General features: G+C 40.2%; 1 protein-coding gene across 11 annotated transcripts in view; it reads right to left on the minus strand.

Annotated features, from left to right (window-relative positions):
* The window catches only part of PHF20 (PHD finger protein 20), a 176,008-nt gene that overhangs the window by 28,164 nt on the left and 128,911 nt on the right, over positions 1–18,933 (minus strand). For 7 of the 11 annotated variants that reach the window (XM_037915955.2, XM_037915954.2, XM_037915953.2 and 4 more), the window contains 2 exons: positions 14,925–15,089; positions 8,158–8,333 (listed from right to left, as the gene is read on the minus strand). In XM_037915955.2, coding sequence (XP_037771883.1) covers positions 8,158–8,333; positions 14,925–15,089 — 341 coding nt within the window. The remainder of the gene's footprint in view (positions 1–8,157; positions 8,334–14,924; positions 15,090–18,933) is intronic. The other 4 variants (XM_043527384.1, XM_043527383.1, XM_043527382.1 and 1 more) reach the window with 1 other exon arrangement.

Raw genomic sequence — 18,933 nt, forward strand, 5'->3', positions numbered from 1 at the left:
GGGCAGAGACAGAGAAGACCATGGAAAGGGGGTGGGGGGGAGAGCACAACACGAAAGGCGGAGAGGGACATGTGGAAGAAGAGAGACTCTCGCCCCCTGCCCCACAAATAGACTGCAAGATCCATGTACCATGTCTCCAAGGAGGCTGGGATTAAGGAGAGCCTCTCCCAAAAAATGGGGAGAGGAGAAGAGGAGGCATTCCGTCACCCTACGAACTGGAGGGGAAGAGTGGTGCAAAAAATAGGAAGGAGACAGGCCAGTCAAGAAGGATGGGGTGGAAGTAGCCCCTCTTCTCACCACTAAGACAATGGTGGTAAAATGGGCAATAGAAAGACCAGTCGAGAAGAAAAGACTCTCCATCCAAAAAAAGAAAAGGCAGGTACCCCTTCCAAAACAGGTCTCCCCAATAAGGGAAGGGAAGAGGAGGCAGAGAAATCCTGCCAAGGGAGGGGCCAGAGGAAAACCCAAGGGAAAGAATGGGTTAATGGGAGGAGGGAAAGCAAGCAGAGGAAAAAGGAAGCCAGCCGAGGATGTGTCAAGAACAAAGAGGAGAGCTCCAGGCCCTGTCTAAACTACCACTTTTGTAAAATTCCCCATGGCTGCACAACAGCGGAGCTGCACCAGTGAGAGATTTTAGGGAATGTGCTAGTGTAGACTGGGTCCACGAGGGGAAAGGGCAGAAAAGTAAAAAGGTGCTGTCAAACTGAAACCCACTCTGCTTTAAAGCATGATTTAAAAATAGTGCCAAGGCACTATTACACTGGGTAACAAACGAGCTGACAGAACAGTATTTTCCTCCAATTTTTCAATTCTAATAATCTCAAGGATTACTGGTAGCAATCACACACAAAACATGTTCAGATAGAAGTGGTTTTTAGTTTATACATCTTTAACTGGATGTAAAGTGGACACTGAAAAAGCAGAAAGAAAGATTAGTGAGTACAAAAGGAAGGAAAAGTCAAGGAAAACTAGAAAGATCAGGACAAATAAAAAGGAAAGAAGTCTGTTACTTTTGTTTCAAAGTTTTACAGCAAGTTTATAGAAATGAAACAAAAATACACACAGACATTCAGTTTGAGTTAATATACTGAATCAGGAGATATCAAAGCATGGGACTGTGGAACGAGGAAGACTGGGGAGACTCTCATAAGCCCATTATCACTGTATAAGGGGCAAGGGAAAACCTGTTTTGGTTTTAGATGTTGACCTCCTGACGTTTTGAAAATACATGTGTGCAACAGAGATAAATGAGAAGTACGCAAAGCATAATTTGCCACACAGGCAAAATACCCAACTACAGAATTCAAGACAGCTGTTTTAACTAAAGTGAATGTTTTGAAATGTCTTCTAAAATGCGGAAAGTTGCCCCAGACACTTCAGAGCATTCCATGGAAGGACACGATGCTCATCACCCCTTTTTAACTGTCTGTCTAGTGCTTCCCACTTTTGCTTCCTGGCTACAGACCCACTGTAACAGGTGAGAGGAAGCAGACTGAGCCAGAGTATAGATTAGTAATGGAAAGTGAGCTAAAATAAGGAGCTAGAGATTTTGAAGGAGGAGAAAAGGTGGACAAGGGGGGGGAAGAGAACAAAAGGGCTAAAAAAAACCAAACCAAACAAATTAATTATATATACAAAGAAGATGAGGAGTGAATTTCCCCAAGCTGGTATGTGGAGCAGCTCCATATCTTCCAGAATTAAAACAAAACAAAAAATTAAACTAAAAGAAAGATGCACAACCCCCACAAAATAAAACAACAATAATAATAATAAAAAAAATTCAGGAACTAAACTCAGAAGAGATTATGCAGACTTGCTCTATTTGGGACAAATTGTTGTCCAGACCTTACCTTGGGGATGTCGGCCCCAGGAGAAAGTCTCATTCCCCTCCAATAAAAGGGTGATCAATGTAAAAACTGAATTGCTGCCTATATAGCTCTAATAGCAAAACCCTATGGCCCCTCCAGAGTTAAGCAGAGACCAGGATGAAGCCTCAGTCACAATCTGACACAGGTCCATATTTAAATAAGGTTTTGTTTCAGTTCTAGTACTATTAACTTAGTAATTCTTGCTATACAAACGTATTATTTCAATGCAAAAAACATGTACGTACCTTTCTGTAACTATTGTTTTCAGACACAAATGGTTAAAAGTATTATACTATATATTAAACTGTACATGGTATAGTTGAAACTTTAACATTCTGCACTTCCTGTTACTGGGCCCAATCCTGCTCCAACTGAAATCAGTGGGAGGTTTATTGTCAGCTTTTAAGGGAGCTGCACCAGACCCTTTGTTATTTTAACTATGCCAATATCAGAATTGCATTCAATTTTTGTATGTAATCTTTTTATAAAGAAAACTGAAGATATTTTCCATGCTTAATGACACTGAACTTCTTAGAGATGACCAGAGTGGGGAAGAGAATATTACTTACTTGTAATTCTGCCTTTTTGTAGATAAGATCTCACAGGAGTCCCACTCACAGGTCTTGCAGCCCCAGTGACAGTCATGCATAAACTGCTCTAGCTCTTATGTTTTTGATGCCTCAAGACACCTGTGCGTTGACACAAGGGCTCCCTGGAATGTGTATGCTTCAACAAGCACCTCAGAGGTCCCAGAAAATTCTAGCCAGTTTCTTTCAGAGCAGTAAGAAAAGGCAGCATTTTGTCCCATTCTAATTGGCATTTAGAGTGCCCACATTTAAAAAAAACAGAAGTCAGCAATTCCTCCAAGAATGGGCAAATCTCCAAATGACTGCTTTGAGGGCAGATACAGGAGACACCTCAAATCTGAGCTTCCAAATTCTGAGGTAAGGTAGAGATCTGAGTGCGAATCTTCTGGGGGGGGGGGGGGGATATCTTCAACAATGCAGATTTACAAGTAAGTAGTTTTTTCTTCTTTAAGGTTACCAACTGCACAGGATTTTCACTCTTCAAGAGTGGCTTGGGGGATGACTCAAATAAAAATAATTAGAACGCTCCAAGAAGCAGTGTCAAAAAGAGGCTGGTACCCAATAAAGAAGAAGTCTCTCCCCTCTTCCCCCACCCCTCATACCTCAATAGGATAATGAAAAACAGACAAACAGCATCCAAGGATGCACCCTTCTAAAACAGAAACTTTCAAAAGCTGGCCGACTCAAATAGGAGAAGTCTCAGTATGTGAATACAGAGATGGAGAAATACAAATCCATATAAAGAAAAGGAGTACTTGTGGTACCTAAGAGACTAACAAATTTATTTGAGCATAAGCTTTCGTGAGCTACAGCTCACTTCATTGGATGCATTCAGTGAAATAAATCCATATGTATTCTTCTGTTATACAATTCCCCTGACAAGACAAGCAGAGAGAGTCTAGGCAATTACTTAAACAACTAAGCGTTTCTACCAAACTAAGATTTGATGTCCTAGTCAATTTTAATTACAATGTAGGCAATGTAGCTAAGAAAATAACCCAACGCCACCTAGATGTCACAATCACCATGGACTTCTTCAAATTGCAGCAATTCCCATAACAAAGCCAGCCATGCACGAGACCCCTTCATCCATGCCTTTGGGCATGTCTCTGAAGTATAGACAGCTTCACTCTCCTGGACAGACAACCCCCTCCTCATGACAGCCAGCCAGAGCAATCCACCGTCACTATTTTTGTGAACCAACAAAATTAGTTCAACCCTAAAAGCTCTTGCGCCCCCCCGCCCCCCCCCCCAAAAAAAAAACCCTTCCAGAAGACCCTGTAATAGAGACATCCAAAATGAAGAAGACAGACACCAAGCTACCACCATATGTGGGTGGTCCCTTGTGTTTTGCAATAATAGAATTTACCATAGAAATCCACCCCTTGCCAGAAAATTGTACTCCAGCATCTAAATTTTAATTTCTAATCAAGTTATACTTCTAGCCCTCACATCTATGAAATAGGAGAGCAGTTTAACTGAAGAAATTATATTTTCCTGAGTCTGCAGATAGCCTGAAACAATAGCATAGAGAGATGTGAACTTTCACAATTCATCTCTATAGGGCATTAAGTCTGACATCTAAGCCTGATAATCGCAAATATTACTATTTCACTGCTGATCATTTTAGGACAACCCCAAAGCTAATTAAGTGTATATCACTCCCAACAACTTCCTGCATGTTCTCAAGTACTAATTGTGCCTATGCAGCTGCTACAACACCAGTTCCCCACCCCAATAACTACTACCATGGAAAACGTTATCAATATAAAAATCTGCTGCAAATCAAAGACTGAAAATATGGTAACAAAAAAAAATATTAAAATAAAAATACATGCTACTGTACTGATTGCATTATTCAATTTCATATTACATTTGTAAAAACAGAAAGGTAACTCAGGAGCCATAATTTTTAAAGTATATTATGTCTATATATATTCCAGTTTATGGGAGACACAGCCTTGGCATTGCTGAGCTTTAGGAACGTTTTAGAAAGAAACCCTTACTGGGACTGCACAAGTACCCTCTAGTGGTGCCTAATTTTACAGCAGAAATTAAAAAATAATGGTAATTTATAATCAACAAGAGGGTAATATGATGAGATGACAGACAAAAACACTTCCGCTGAATACAAGGAGAGACTGAAAAATGTTAACTACAGTAAGAAGTCTAAGTTGAATAATATGAAAACAGATTGCAGAGAATCTGCTACTCATGGTGAAACCTCTTCCACTTCTGAGAAAAATATTTAACAAGTAGTTTCCTAGACTGTAATAGGATTTTCCTCATTTCCACAGTACAAGTTAGGTCAGTCAGCATCCTCTCATTCAAGATGTGAGGATGCAGCATGCAAAAGCCTTTCTGGGTCAAGATGTCTGATATCACTGGTAGGAGATATGGCAAATCCCATCAAGTCTGAAGAGATATGCATACAGGTAGTGGTTGGCCCAAGCTAAGTCAATTAGCATGACTCCCCAAGCTTGTGCACATTAGTGGTTTGAAAGATTTTGGCCAAAGGGTCACTCATCCTCAAATAATCCAGGCAACCAAAAAGATAAATACAACCACTAGTTTTTGTCATGTCTCAACTTATATCTACTCTCAATGCTCTTTAGGCTCAAGGAAAACAAAAAGTCCCCAACCCCTTGAGTCAGGAACAAACAAAAGCAATCTCTGATCCTCCCTGCTCCGGAGGTTAAGGTAAGCAAAAGATTTAAAATCCCTTTGCCTCAGGATTAAGAACAGTCTCTAATTGTAAAGAGGCGAGAAATTCACAACCTAGGGATATTTAAAAGGCAGGCAGCCAGTTCCCCTCAAAGCTTCCAACGGACAGCATCTGATTTCTTCTTTTTTCCTCTTATGTCCCAGACTGGTTTCCTGCAAAGTTAATGAGACTCAGCTACTTTTAAACCTGGCTCACTAATCCTCATGTCCCACAACATAAAATGGCCTATCACAGCTTCTTAAGGACTCCTAATCCACACCCCATGCAAGACCTATCCCAGAGAAACAGCTGTTGGCATAACAGGGTGAGGTGTATTTCTTTTCTGGCACTTTGAACTTGGGGAGAAAAGTCTGCAGTGTCTTCCATACTTTCTCAGGCAATTGATCTGAAATAAGATGCAAGGGCAAAGAAAGGGCTTCCAGTCAAGTTACCAGACAAGCTTGATTGTTGAGGACAGAAACTGATTCAAACCCAACTGTTTTAGCCAGTTGCTTTATACATCTGAGGCAACAGAGGGATACTGGATCCTCCGGAGCACAGTAACTGTCTTTCTGTTCCTCTGCTGCAGAGATGTATCCTGCCTCTGAAGAATTCTCCCCAGCAAATACTTATCCCCACCCAACCTCTTGCATTGATGAGGGTAATGCAGGATTTGTCACTGCTCTGCAAGTAATGTCAGCTGAACCAAGATATTTCACACAAGGTTATTTCAGAGTGTTAGACCAGCTTGCCTTGCACAGATGAATACTACTTCTGGGGCACATATATTGATGCTGGAATAAACGGTGGTCCCATACCACCAAGTGCTCTGACAGACTTAAGTGTTGAATATGGTGCCATTATGACACTATATGACTAACCTGAAACACTTGAGTATTTCCACCAACATGCACTGCTGCCATCAAGTTTCTCCAAATGCTGCTCCCTACTTGGATTGGGGTATCTGGAGCCTTTGAGTTGGGAAGCTTGGAGTCAAAGGTGATGCACCAAAGGAGAGCTAGCTCTCTCTCTCTCAAAGCTTCCTGAACTGCATTTTTCATTAGATGAGTTGGAGCTCAGCCACTGACTTGGCACACGAATGCACCAAGGGTATCAAATCATCACTACTTTGGAGACCTCTGCTTCAAAATGGATGGTTCAGATTGCTTTGATACAGCTAGTAAAGCAGATCTGCTAGGTCTGTGTCAACAGAAACGGCAACAGGCCAGAATTATGGGCATCTGATGGCAGCCTCCAGGACTGATTCCAGATGATCCTTTCAAAGCATATACAACCCATATATCTAGTCACATTGACGCCAAGTTCCTCTCCCAGATGCAGAGCACACCAGCCATGCCTACCATTGAGATATTCCAGCCACTGTAACACTTTTTCAAATTGTTGAGCTTCTTTACATCCTCCTTTTTGCAAGCAACAGAATTACAAAGTAGCAGTCAGAGATAATGACCAATCAACAAAGCACTAAAAAATATAATATGAGATAAAAGACTATATTGGGTGCATTTATGAGCCAAAAGGTAGTGCAGACTTCACATGAAGTCTTGCAACCAAGCCAAACTAACTAAAGGGGTTTGGGGATTCAAAAGTGAGCCAGGGAGCTTCAAAAACATTCCTAAAACTGACCATTTCTCAAAAGGGAGCCAAGAGCCCGTTAACAACTGGTACTCCAGGCACAAAGTATCAGCAACCCAAACCACTCCACAGAACTGATTCAATTATTTTCACCACTGGCCAAAATTCAGAGAAATGATCAAAAGATACCAGGCAACTTGCCAAAAGAGCAGTGGTGAACAGAGCTGGAGTAACAACAGTTAAAATCAAAACATTGGCTGCCAGGTGCTTTTTTGCTGATTGAAGTTAGTAGGGAACTGGCTGCAATGGGCTGTAGTTGGTGCACATTCAGTAGGTAGAGCTCTCCTGACAACATACATATGCCTCAGAGAATCAAAGCACTTAAGAGCTAGGGGAGCTCCCTGAAGCCCCAAGTGTGGAATCTTGTGCGGATATTTATAGAGAAAGGGAAAGTTCCACATTTGCTGCTGCTATTGTGGGGCTGGAAACAGGTATTTTTACAAACTAGGTTGAAAGGAGAGGAGTATATCCAGATTGAATGGATGGATCTTCAAAAAAAGTGAAAACTCAGAATCTGAGGATTATTACATAATCCATCAAGAATTTCAGGACCCACCCGCACCCAAAGAGCAGGTTTTATTTTTTAAAATAGACCACCATCAGATTTTTTCCTGCCCCAATGTTAAAAAATGTTTTTAGAGGATTTTACTAAGGCATTTAATAATATCCCTCATGTAAACTGAGTCAAGCACTAACTCACTGTACTTGTTCATCCTTTTGACTGGGCCAAATATGGTGAATGTATATTGTGATGAGGCAGGGCTTTTAAAATGAGCAGATAAATAGCTTCTGAGCATGCTCAGAAGCTTGAGGAAGGTTTCAAATCAATTTCAACATTTTAATTTTAATATATTAACCTAGCAAAGACACTATCTTCAAAGAGAACTATGTCCATGACAAGTTAAAAACTTCAACCATTTTTGCTGTAGCTCTGTTTTTTTTTTGTTTTTTTTTTAAAAAGTGTTTTTGTAAAGAGGTAGGAACAATGTTTCCCCCCTCCCATTCACCCTTAATTCAAAAGTAACTGGAGATTTTACTCAAACTTTCAAAAAGGCAACATTAATGGTGATGGTCCTAATGAACTTACATAGAACATGAATTTCTGAGGTGAGCTACCAAAGTATAATTTGTTTACCTGCTATAATAGAACAGTTGCTTGCCCCTGCTAAACTAATCTTTTTTTCTTTTTCTTTTTTGAGATGCCAGGGCAGAGCAATGATACATTTCGTAAGAGATCCACTCTCACATATTCCTACATAGATTCTTCCACTGTTGGGCTTCAGATGACATCCTTTCCTGTATTTACATTTACTTCACTGCACATCCACAGTCTACAATCATATACCTGAATCATAAAGTCATTTTCTTCTTCCACTTCACAAATGCATCGAACAATCCCAAAGTCACTGTCTTCTTCATCGAATTCCTCATCGGGGTTAGTGGTTACGTCAATGTCCTGACTGCAGTCATCATCACTCCAAAGCAAACTATCTGTAGATGACTCACTCAAGGTATCTTCCTCTGTGTCAAAAAGTTAAATTGAATAAATCTGTCAGAGTGATTACAGGAAAAAGCCAAATGGGGTGGCCATTCTAAATTACTCTATATCTAGGGATACGCACTGCAGGCACTATAAAATATGTCAAAGCACCTGTGTTTAAAGTAACAGTACAGTATGCAGGGGTGAGGGATAGCTCAGTGGTTTGAGTATTAGCTTGCTAAACCCAGGGTTGTGAGTTCAATCCTTGAGGGGGCCATTTAGGGATCTGGGGCAAAAACTGGGGATTGCCCCTGCTTTGAGCAGGGGGTTAGACTAGATGACCTCCTGAGGTCCCCTCCAACCCTGATATTCTATGAGTAGTAGGCTTAGAACGTGTTGAATTTGTATATTATTAGTTAGCAAAATCATATCTGCTAATTAATAGCTACTCCAAAACATCTTTTGCCTTATCAAAACCTTCAGAATTCTTATTAAGATTTTAGTTCCCAAAATATATCTGAAAGTGTCTCAAAACAAAAACAAAGTCACAAGATTCCTTTCCCACTAAGTGAGACCTGTTCCTACTTCTGTAGAAAAAGCAGAAGTCAGAACCACAATCTGGAAGAAAAGTATATTTGTTTCTGGAATGAGGAGTTCACATCTCTGAGATGGCCAATTCCATCCAGACAACTAACAAAAGTTTGTGTCTTCAAGGTCTGAATTTATTGAAACTGGGACGGATTTTGTGGTGCTATTCCCAGCTAGATGTAGGAATATCTAGAGGAACAAAAATTTATCTTCTTTGATGCCAAAGATTTTTTTTCCCTGTCATGTGTTGTTTTAAAATCCACTAATGTTCCTGTGGCAACATCTAAAAATTTAATAAGCTCTTTATCAATAACTCAATATTTACAGAGTTGTAACTGCTTTGATAATAGGAGATCAGTTACACATTTCAAAGCCACACCCTGTAGAAGGAGACAGTGCTGTAGAATATTGCACCACTGGGAGCCACTACCTGTCCAAAAGACACAATGTCTCCCAAGGATGGTCACTGTACTGCACAGTGACGGGGTACAGCATGCATCCCTACCACGCAGCTGCGCTGCTATACCGCTTTAGTGAAGATACTCCTACAGTGATAGGAAAGCTTCTCCTGTCAACATAGTTAAGATATGGTATAACTACGTTGCTCAGAGGGATAGATTTTTCACATCCCTGAGTTACACAGTTATACAGATATAGGTCTGTAGTGCAGACTTAGTCCCAGTCCCCACACAGGGAATCAAGGAGTGGAAGGAAAGCTTTCAACTTGCTCTTTCTTGTGCATCGATACAAGTTTGTCAGAAGGTGGAGATGGATGGCAGGAGAGAGATCACTTGATCGTTACCTGTTAGGTTCACTCCCTCTGGGGCACCTGGCACTGGCCACTGTCGGTAGACAGGATACTGGGCTGGATGGACCTTTGGTCTGACCCAGTATGGCCGTTCTTATGTTTAGTTGGGAACAAACCGAGCTCTTCATACATATTCAATATCAGAAACAATGTTGATTTGTTTTAAATTTATAATGAATTAAAAAAATGCTAGGGTTAAGGCTGCCCAAGCAAACTTAACTCTGCCCTTTTTTGCATACAGTTTATAATTACATTAAAACATACTATTTAAACAAATACAATGAAACCAGTACTGTACAGCCCCAGATATATGACGTTGTAATTTCTTCATTTATTTTATAGGGCTGTCAATTTATCAGTTAGCTCATGCGAATAACTAAAAAAAATTAATCAAATCGCAGTTTTAATCGCACTGTTAAACAGAATACAAACTGAAATTTATTAAATATTTTTGGATGTTTTTCTACATTTTAAGATATATTGATTTCAATTACAACACAGAATACAAAGTGTACAGTATTCACTTTATATGTAAAAACAATAAAACAGTATTTTTCAATTCACCTCATACAAGTACTGTAGTGCAATCTCTTTGTTGAGACAGTGCAACGTACAGATGTAGATTTTTTTTTTGTTACATATCTGCATTCAAACAAAACAATGTGCCTACAAGTCCACTCAGTCCTACTTCTTGTTCATACAATCACTAATACAAACAAGTTTGTTTACATTTACAGGAAATGATGCCTTCTTATTTACAATGTCACCTGAAAGAGAGAACAGGCATTTGCATGGCATTTTTGTAGCAGGCATTGCAGGGTATATGTGTACCAGATATGCCTTTCATATGCCCCTTCTTGCTTGGGCCACCATTCCAGAGGACATGCTTCCATTCTGATGATGCTAAATGTGCTAATTAAATTTGTGACTGAACTCCTTGGGGGAGAACTGTATGTCTCCTGCTCTGTTCTACCCGCGTTCTATCATATATTTTATGTTATAGCAGGCTCAGTTGATGACCCAGCACATGTTTGTTTTAAGAACACTTTCATTTCAGATTTGACTAAATGCAAAGAAGGTACCAATGTGATATTTCTAAAGATAGCTGCAGCACTTGACCCAAGGTTTAAGAATCTGAAGTGCCTTCCAAAATAGGAGAGGAAGACATGTGGAGCATGCTTTCAGAAGTCTTAAAAGAGCAACACTCTGATGCAGAAACTATAGAACTTGAACCACCAAAAAAGAAAATCAACCTTCTGCTGGTGGCATCTGACTCAGATGATAAAAATGAACATGCGTCCATCCGCAAGGCTTTGGATCGTTAATGAGCAGAACCCGTCATCAGCATGGACGGATGTCCTCTGGAATGGTGGTTGAAGCATGAAGGGACACATGAATCTTTAGCGTATCTGGCACATAAATATCTTGCAACATCAGCTACAACAGTGCCATACAAACACCTGTTCTCACTTTCTGGTGACACTGTAAACAAGAAATGGGCAGCATTATCTTCTGCAAATGTAAACAAACTTGTTTGTCTGAGCGATTGGCTGAACAAGAAGTAGGACTGATTTGACTTGTAGGCTCTGAAGTTTTACATTGTTTTATTTTTTAATGGAGTTTTTTTTGGTACATAATTGTACATTTGTACGTTCAGCTTTCACGATAAAGAGACTGCACTACAGTACTTGTATAAGAAGAAGGCAGCATTATCTCCTGTAAATGTAAACAAACCTGTTTGTCTTAGTGATTGCCTGAACAAGTAGTAAGACTGAGTGTATACTTGTAGGCATATTGTTTTGTTTCTGAGTGCAGATATGTAACAAAAAACAAAACAATCTACATTTGTAAGTTGCACTTTCACAACAAAGAGATTGCACTACAGTACTTGTACTGAAAAATACTATTTCTTTTGTTTTTTACAGTGCAAATATTTGTAATAAAAATATAAAGTAAGTAGTGTACACTTAGTATTGTGTTGAAATTGAAATCAATATATTTGAAAAGGTAGAAAAATCCAAAAATATTTAAATAAATGGTATTGCATTATTAACAGCACAATTAATCACTCGATTAATTACAATTAATTTCTTTAATCATTTGACAGCCCTACTATTTTACTTACACTAAAATGTTTGTCAGAATGGTCCAACATCTTTAATTGACATTGATTTGTTTCTTCTCTCATTTAAGTATTTGAGTAACTTTTGTGTAGTATACATTTTTCTATTCAACCATCAGCACAGACTTTTAGATACAACTTGGGACTGAGGCAGTTAACTATAAAAGATAACTGCCAATTTAGGAAGCCTATACATGTCACCAAATCGTCACTATTCCTTCATGTGTTTTTCTAAATAAATCGTAGGTTGTGTAAGTATGACTTTTATGGACTGTCTGGCATATATGAAGAGTATGTATTATCATAAGCTGCTATACTTGTGCATCTACAGTTGCAAAAAAAGTATGATACATCATATTGTTTGAGAAACACTAGGTCATCAGGCAACTGAAGACTAACACAAAAGGGCAGAGTCAGAATTGTGCATGCAATCTTTATAATTCACCTCCCCTCCCCCTTTTTTAAAAGTAATTAATCACACATCCTTTATGTTTACAACATGAATTTCCTGGACTTTTTTTTGGGGGGGGGGGAGAGGGGGTTAGGTGGGGTATTTTTTTTTTAAATGGGAAAAAAAGATGGAAAACTGAAGGAGCTTCACTCTTCAGGACTTCTGAATTGTGCTGGCTGGCAAAAAATTGTAAATAGCTTGTATAAATTCTACGATATGGAACTCTCTGGCAAGGACTCAGACCTACATAATATTGTGCACTCTGTCCCCAATCTAGCAAAGGACTTCATCAAGTGCTCAATTTTAAGCATGTGAGCAGTACCCAAGACAGCAACAGAATGCCATGTATCACACCCCCCCCCCCCCCTTAGGAGTACTTCAGATGAGGGGTTCCCTTCCGCACACATCAGGAGTTAGGAAGCTAAGCAAGGAACCTAAAACCAGATTTTTAAAGGAATTTAGGGACATGGCTACCACTGATTTCAAATATTGGGGATGTTTATTTTACTACCTCTCCTCATATTCAAAAATGATTGAAATGTTTTTGCTCAAAATTTCCAAAAACGAAGAGTTGCTTTTGAGCAGAAACCAAATCCGGCCTTCAGCCTGAAACTTCAAAGTTCTGGAAAGATACGAGTTATCAAAATGAGATTTAATGAGTAAACTGTTACACAACCTTAATAAAGTGGCCACTGCTGCTCTGTTATTTCCTGATATTTCAGCAAGCTATTATCTTGCTAATTACTTTGAGTTATCCTCCTAACTGACTTTTGTCAGACACACATATGTAGACAGGTGTATCTGGAGTTATTCTCAACCCACTCCCAGATTCATCACTCTTTATATATTTATCTTTTTTACTTCCAGCTCTTCCTAAGAATTTGTGAAAGCCAAAACTTTGTGGCTGTTTTTGAGGCTAGAGAGAAGAAAATGCTTCAACTCCATTTTTTGTTTGATGATTAGTATTCTGTACTTTGTCTAGTGCTTGTCTAGGTAGACAGTTATATCTAGAATAAGGAATGAAGGCTATGGCTACACTAAGCTTAAGTCGGCGTAAGTTATGTTGCTCAAGGGTGTGAATTAGCCACTCCCAAGCGACCTAACTTATGCAACTAGCGCTGGTGTGGATGGTGCTATGTCAGCAGGAGAGCTTCTCACACTGACATAGCTACTGCCGCTCACTGGGAGTGGATCAATTAAGTCGAAGGGACAGCTCTCTCCCCCATTTGTTTAGAGTGGCTACACAGAGAGATTACAGTGGCGCAGCTGTGCTGTTGTAAGATCTCTAGTGTAGCCAGAGCCTAAATCACACACACCTGAGCAACACAGTTAAGCCAACCTAATCCTTGGTGTAGACAGTTCTAGCCTGACAGAAGAATTCTTCTGTCAACCTAGCTACCACCTCCCTCAGGGAGAGGGATTACTTACACCAACAGGAGAACTCTCCCATCAGTGCAGGTAGCAACTCCACTGAAGCGCTGCTGCAGCATTTCAAGCATAGGCAAGCCCTGAATCAAAGTGAAGGCAGTACTTTCATAGAGGAACAACTGGCAGTGAATATTTTAGTTGGTGGAACTGGGTATTTGATTCTAGACCAAGAACACATGGAAAGCTGAGTAAGGCATTAATGCTCCACTCGACTCATTAAGATAACATTTTAATTCATCAAAAGAACTCAATTCAGTCAATTCTATTACTAACTAGGCCTCATGACATTTTGTGAAAGACATCAACACACACTAATAGCTCCCTTTAATATCATGGGATTAATCTTCAGATATCAAACACAAGGACACAAACATTTAAATTAAAAAGGAAAACTTTGCAATCACCTGCTGGTACATGTTCTAAGAAACTTAGCAAATTACTGTTTATTATTAATTTAAAATTTTGCTCCCCTTATGAGATATAGCGGACACTATGTTCTAGAAATCTCCAGTCTCAGGCACATGAAATGCATGTGTATACCAGTTGAGGAATACACATAGGGACAAGTACTTGAAGAACCACCATGATTTACAACCATCTATGAACACCTTCTACTGATGTACTTATAGCACATACTACTCCGTATACCACATATTTATAAACATCTATCAATCATTTATTAGCTTTATGAGCTACTTATAAATAGAAACTTAATAGAATGTATTTACCAAAGGCAACTTCTGCTGTAAACCACATACTGTGTTATGAAAAAAAAAACAAAAGGTGACCAGGAGAGATTGAGAGACAGTTGAGTATACACTCAATAGTAGCAACATATTTTGCTATGTTGCTTCTAAGTGGCTGCTGCTGTTAAGGGTAGTGTCGACCATTCACAATAGGAAAAGTGTTCCCAGGGGAAATGCTGCTCATAAGCGGCGACTGCTCTTAGAAGGGGTTGCTGCTAATAAGCGTCTACTATACTTTAAAAGAACCATTATGGAGTGAAACAGAAAAAAAGCCAAGCAGCAGTGTGTAACCTAGGCAAGTGAATTGGGTTTAGCTTCTTCAGGATGGCAGGGACATGTAAACAAAACACACCTGAACTGTATAAATGAATTTGCACCACTAATGCTGCTTAAATCCATCTGCCATGACACACTACACATTTCCCTTTTACTCACATTTACTACTACTTACACACGAAGCCATCAAACCACAAATGATATCCATCTTACCATTTACTTTCACTCTGTCTCTATGATGCCCAGAATCAGAGACATGTAACGGTGTACTTAGGTGGGGATAAGATCTATTTGAAGAATTATATCTCGTGGTGATGAGTGATTTTGGGGGGGAAAGCTCCTGGGAAATGTCAATGTTTTCTTCACTGCCAGGGTATTCTGTAAAATTATAAATATGTTAGTACTGGGGGAAAAAAAAAAAAAACAAACACAAAAAAACACTAACGTGGGGATCTATAAGTTGGGCATTTAGAAATACTAACAGCATTACTGTCCTGTCCTCCTGGAGTGGAACAATGGTGGCTTCCAGGGTGGAGGGCAGGCAAAAGGGGGGTGGAGAGGTAGCCTTTGGACTCTGCCTGATGTATAGGAGGGGAGACTACTTAAAGATGTCGTTGCATGGGCTCTGATGCCAACTAAAGATTAAAGGGACACTGGACACTTTAAATGTAGTTATTTAAAAAATGAGTGAAAACTAGTTTCAGATACTACAACTACACAGACTTTTTGACCCTTTTCTGGTTTTAAAATTAACATCTTACACACACCCTTTATAACAATCCTTCAGTTCCTCTCTGCCTCCAGAAACCTCTCCAAAGCAGAGGAGAAGAAGAAGGGTCATTGTGGGTCTGTAAAGACGAACAAGACCTGAGGAAACCCAAAACCCAGCAAATAACTGACAGAAAATAGCCCAAGGCTACAAAAGTTAAATCAATACTACGTTCAGCTATCTAAACCACTTAATTTTTACTTGTGTTATGGTATGCCTAGAGGTCCCAACTGAGATAAGACCACCACTGTGCTAGGCATTGTACAGACACATTAGGTACGTGTACACTGTGATAAACCCACAGCACCAAGTCTCAGAGCCTGGGTCAGCTAACTCAGGTGTGCAGGGCTCAGGCTGCAGGGCTATAAAATTTCAGGGCGGACGTTTGTTTGGGCTCAGGATAAAGCTCGGGCTATGAGATCCCATGAATGGGGAGGGTCTCAGAGTCCAGGCTTCAGCCGCAAATTCACACCACAATTTTATAACTCCACAACCCGAGCCCCATGAGCTCAAGTCAGCTGACCCAAGCCAGCCATGGCTGCGCTGCGGGTCTTTTACTGCAGTGCAGATGTACCCATAGAGACAATCCCTGACCCTGCAAGAGCTTACAGGTCTAAATAGACAAGACCTGCTCTAACCACCAGACCATGCTATATGCTATAGTATATATACACACTATGTATTATATGAAAATGAAAGCAATAGAGAGAAGGAGAAGTTCTGTGGCTGGACAGACAGGAACAGAGGAGTGATGGGTTTATACACTCAATCCACGGAATGTTGGGGAGACTGCGCACACATTCTAACTGCCAGCTATTGCTCAAAAAGATGATCTGCGACTGCATGACTAGACTGTGAATCCTATAGTAGACTTCTTTGTGGGAATGTTAAAGAAGAAATGAAACAAAACAAAAACCAAAAAACACTGCCCCCCCAAGAATTTGAGATTACTGGGAACAGAGGAAGGTAAAAACACATTAAGGCAAGTGTGATTTTGTTGGTTGACTGTGTTCCTGCAAAAATTTATTCCGAATATTTGTGATAAGATGGTTTTGTGATTAGAGATCACTGTTATCTTTGATTGCTTCCATACAGTTTGTGCTGTTTAAAGAAAGTCTATGCGCTATTTAATTAAGACAGTCATGAATGAAGGAGAGAAAAAAAGAAAGTTGCATATGAGAGAATATATCCAGAATAAATATAATATCAGGGGTCAGTTTAGGGTGGTTCAGCAAGCCAGTACTTCTCCCAAGCGGATATGTTTGAGCTTCAGAATCAAAGCTTTTTATTAATAAAAAGTTACTAGCCCTTATGGTTGTGAAGAAAACATTCAAAATGTCAACTGGATATAAACTAATGCAGTGACATCTGCCTGAGACTGAAGACAGCCTGAAAAGACTGGTTACTTACCCTACAGTAACTGGTTCTTGAATAGGTTGTAAACAGCATGAATCCCACCATTGCACATGTGCCTCAGGCATGCACAATCAGATTCTTTTGAATAGCAGTGCTCACTGGGGCTGTGCATGCACGCTGTTCCTCCTCATGCTCCTGTGTGATGGACGAACGGGCGAAAAATATGCAACTCCCCCTTAGTTCCCTCACAACATGAAGCCATACTAACAGAGTATTCTGAAAGGGAAGGTCCTGGGATCCACACTGACATCATCATCTTGAAGAACCAAAGTTACTGCTGAGTAAATAATCTTTCTTCTTTGAGTATGTGTCACTGTGGACTCCATTATATGTGACTGGCAAGGCATATCCTTTCTGGATGGTGGGATAGTGAGTATAAGCTGCATCAGTCCCACAAGGACTGCAGTACTGCTCTCCTGAATTTAGCATCTGCCCTGGCAGCTACATCCAATGGATAATGCTTGACAAAAGTTTGTGGGTTACTCCATATCACTGCCTTCTATATTTCAGAAATTGGCTCATTTCTGAAAGAGTGAGCACAGATGTTTAGTGGGAGAGGTACATCAGCTAATTGGTATCACAGTGAGACACACTGTTATCCATTTAGATATTCTTTGTGATGAGCTGGACTGGCCTTTGGAAATGTCCAACGTATGCCCCTTCATCTCTCCTGATGAAGTGGGGTTTTTGGAAAACAGACAGGTGGACCAATTCAAGTGGAATTCCAGACCAACCACCTTGAGATGAACGTGGGGTGATAAGTTTCAGCACTACCATGTCCCTCTGAAATATCATGTAAGGAAGGTCAGCCATAAATTCTTAATTCAGAGTACAGGCCATTTTATAATAAATTCCAGTTTAAGTGGGTCAGGACAAATTTGGCTTTGCCCCACCCAATGTCTAGATAATGGCCATCAGCTATTTCTGTTTTGCATTTTGACACTTTCACAATCAAACCTGCATCTTTGAGTCTTCACAACATAATACCCCACGTGATTTTTGTGGTCTTGCCAAGTGCTGCTAAAAATGGTGATAACATCAATATAAGCACATGCAAAATCTTGTAGCCTATGTAACACCTGGTTAACAAGCGTCTCTGAACTGTGTCTTCTGAAGTGATTAGTCCAAACAGTAACACTTTAAATTCATAAAAGCCCAAATCAGTTATGAAGGCAGGCTTTTCCTGTGCCTCACTGTCTACGGGATTTGCCAGTATCCTCTGGTAAGATGTAAAGTGCTCAGGAATTTAGCAACTGCCAGCATGTCATCAGTCCTGAACATAAAATAAGGATCAAGTACTGAGACACCATTTTCTATAGCCAACACAATCTTATAGAACCCTCCTTTTTGGAGGACCATAACAAGAATATGTTACTCACCTTACAATAACTTGAGTTCTTCAGGATGGACAGGGATGGTGTCCCTAGCCTGTTTGCCAGAAGCTGGGAATGGGCGACAGGGGATGGATCACTTGATGATGATCTATTCTGTTCATTCCCTCTGGGGCACCTGGCATTGGCTAGTGTCAGAAAACAGGATACTGGGCTAGATGGACCTTTGGTCTGACCAGCATGGCCTTTTTGTGTTCAAGATGTCTTGTCCCTATGGGTGCTCCACCACAGGATGTGCACACGCTCAGGAGCTCTCAATTGGAAACTGAAAAATACTGTCCACAGGCCCACACCTGTGCAGAGTAGCACGTCATGCTTCAAACGAGGGCATAGAAGAGATGTCATGTCTGGAAGTAGATAAGATGGCACAATGCTTGGCAAAAGCATGTATAGAAGACCCATGAAGCAGTCCTGTAGATTTCTGCTATGGGAATATCCTTCAGTAGCGCGACAGACGTGGACTGAGCTCGAGTGGAATGTGCTGTTTTTCTGTGAGGAGGCTGCATCCCAGCATTTTCCTAGCTGGTCCACATGCAACCCAAAATCCATTTAAGCAGCCTTTGTACGGAAATCGATTAGCACTTCAGCTTTTCTGCAAATGATATAAAAAGCCTGGGAAAGGCCCGAAGGTTTTAGTCCTGTCTAT

Source organism: Chelonia mydas, chromosome 13 (assembly GCF_015237465.2).
Source record: "Chelonia mydas isolate rCheMyd1 chromosome 13, rCheMyd1.pri.v2, whole genome shotgun sequence".
In the NCBI taxonomy this organism is placed as follows: domain Eukaryota; kingdom Metazoa; phylum Chordata; order Testudines; family Cheloniidae; genus Chelonia; species Chelonia mydas.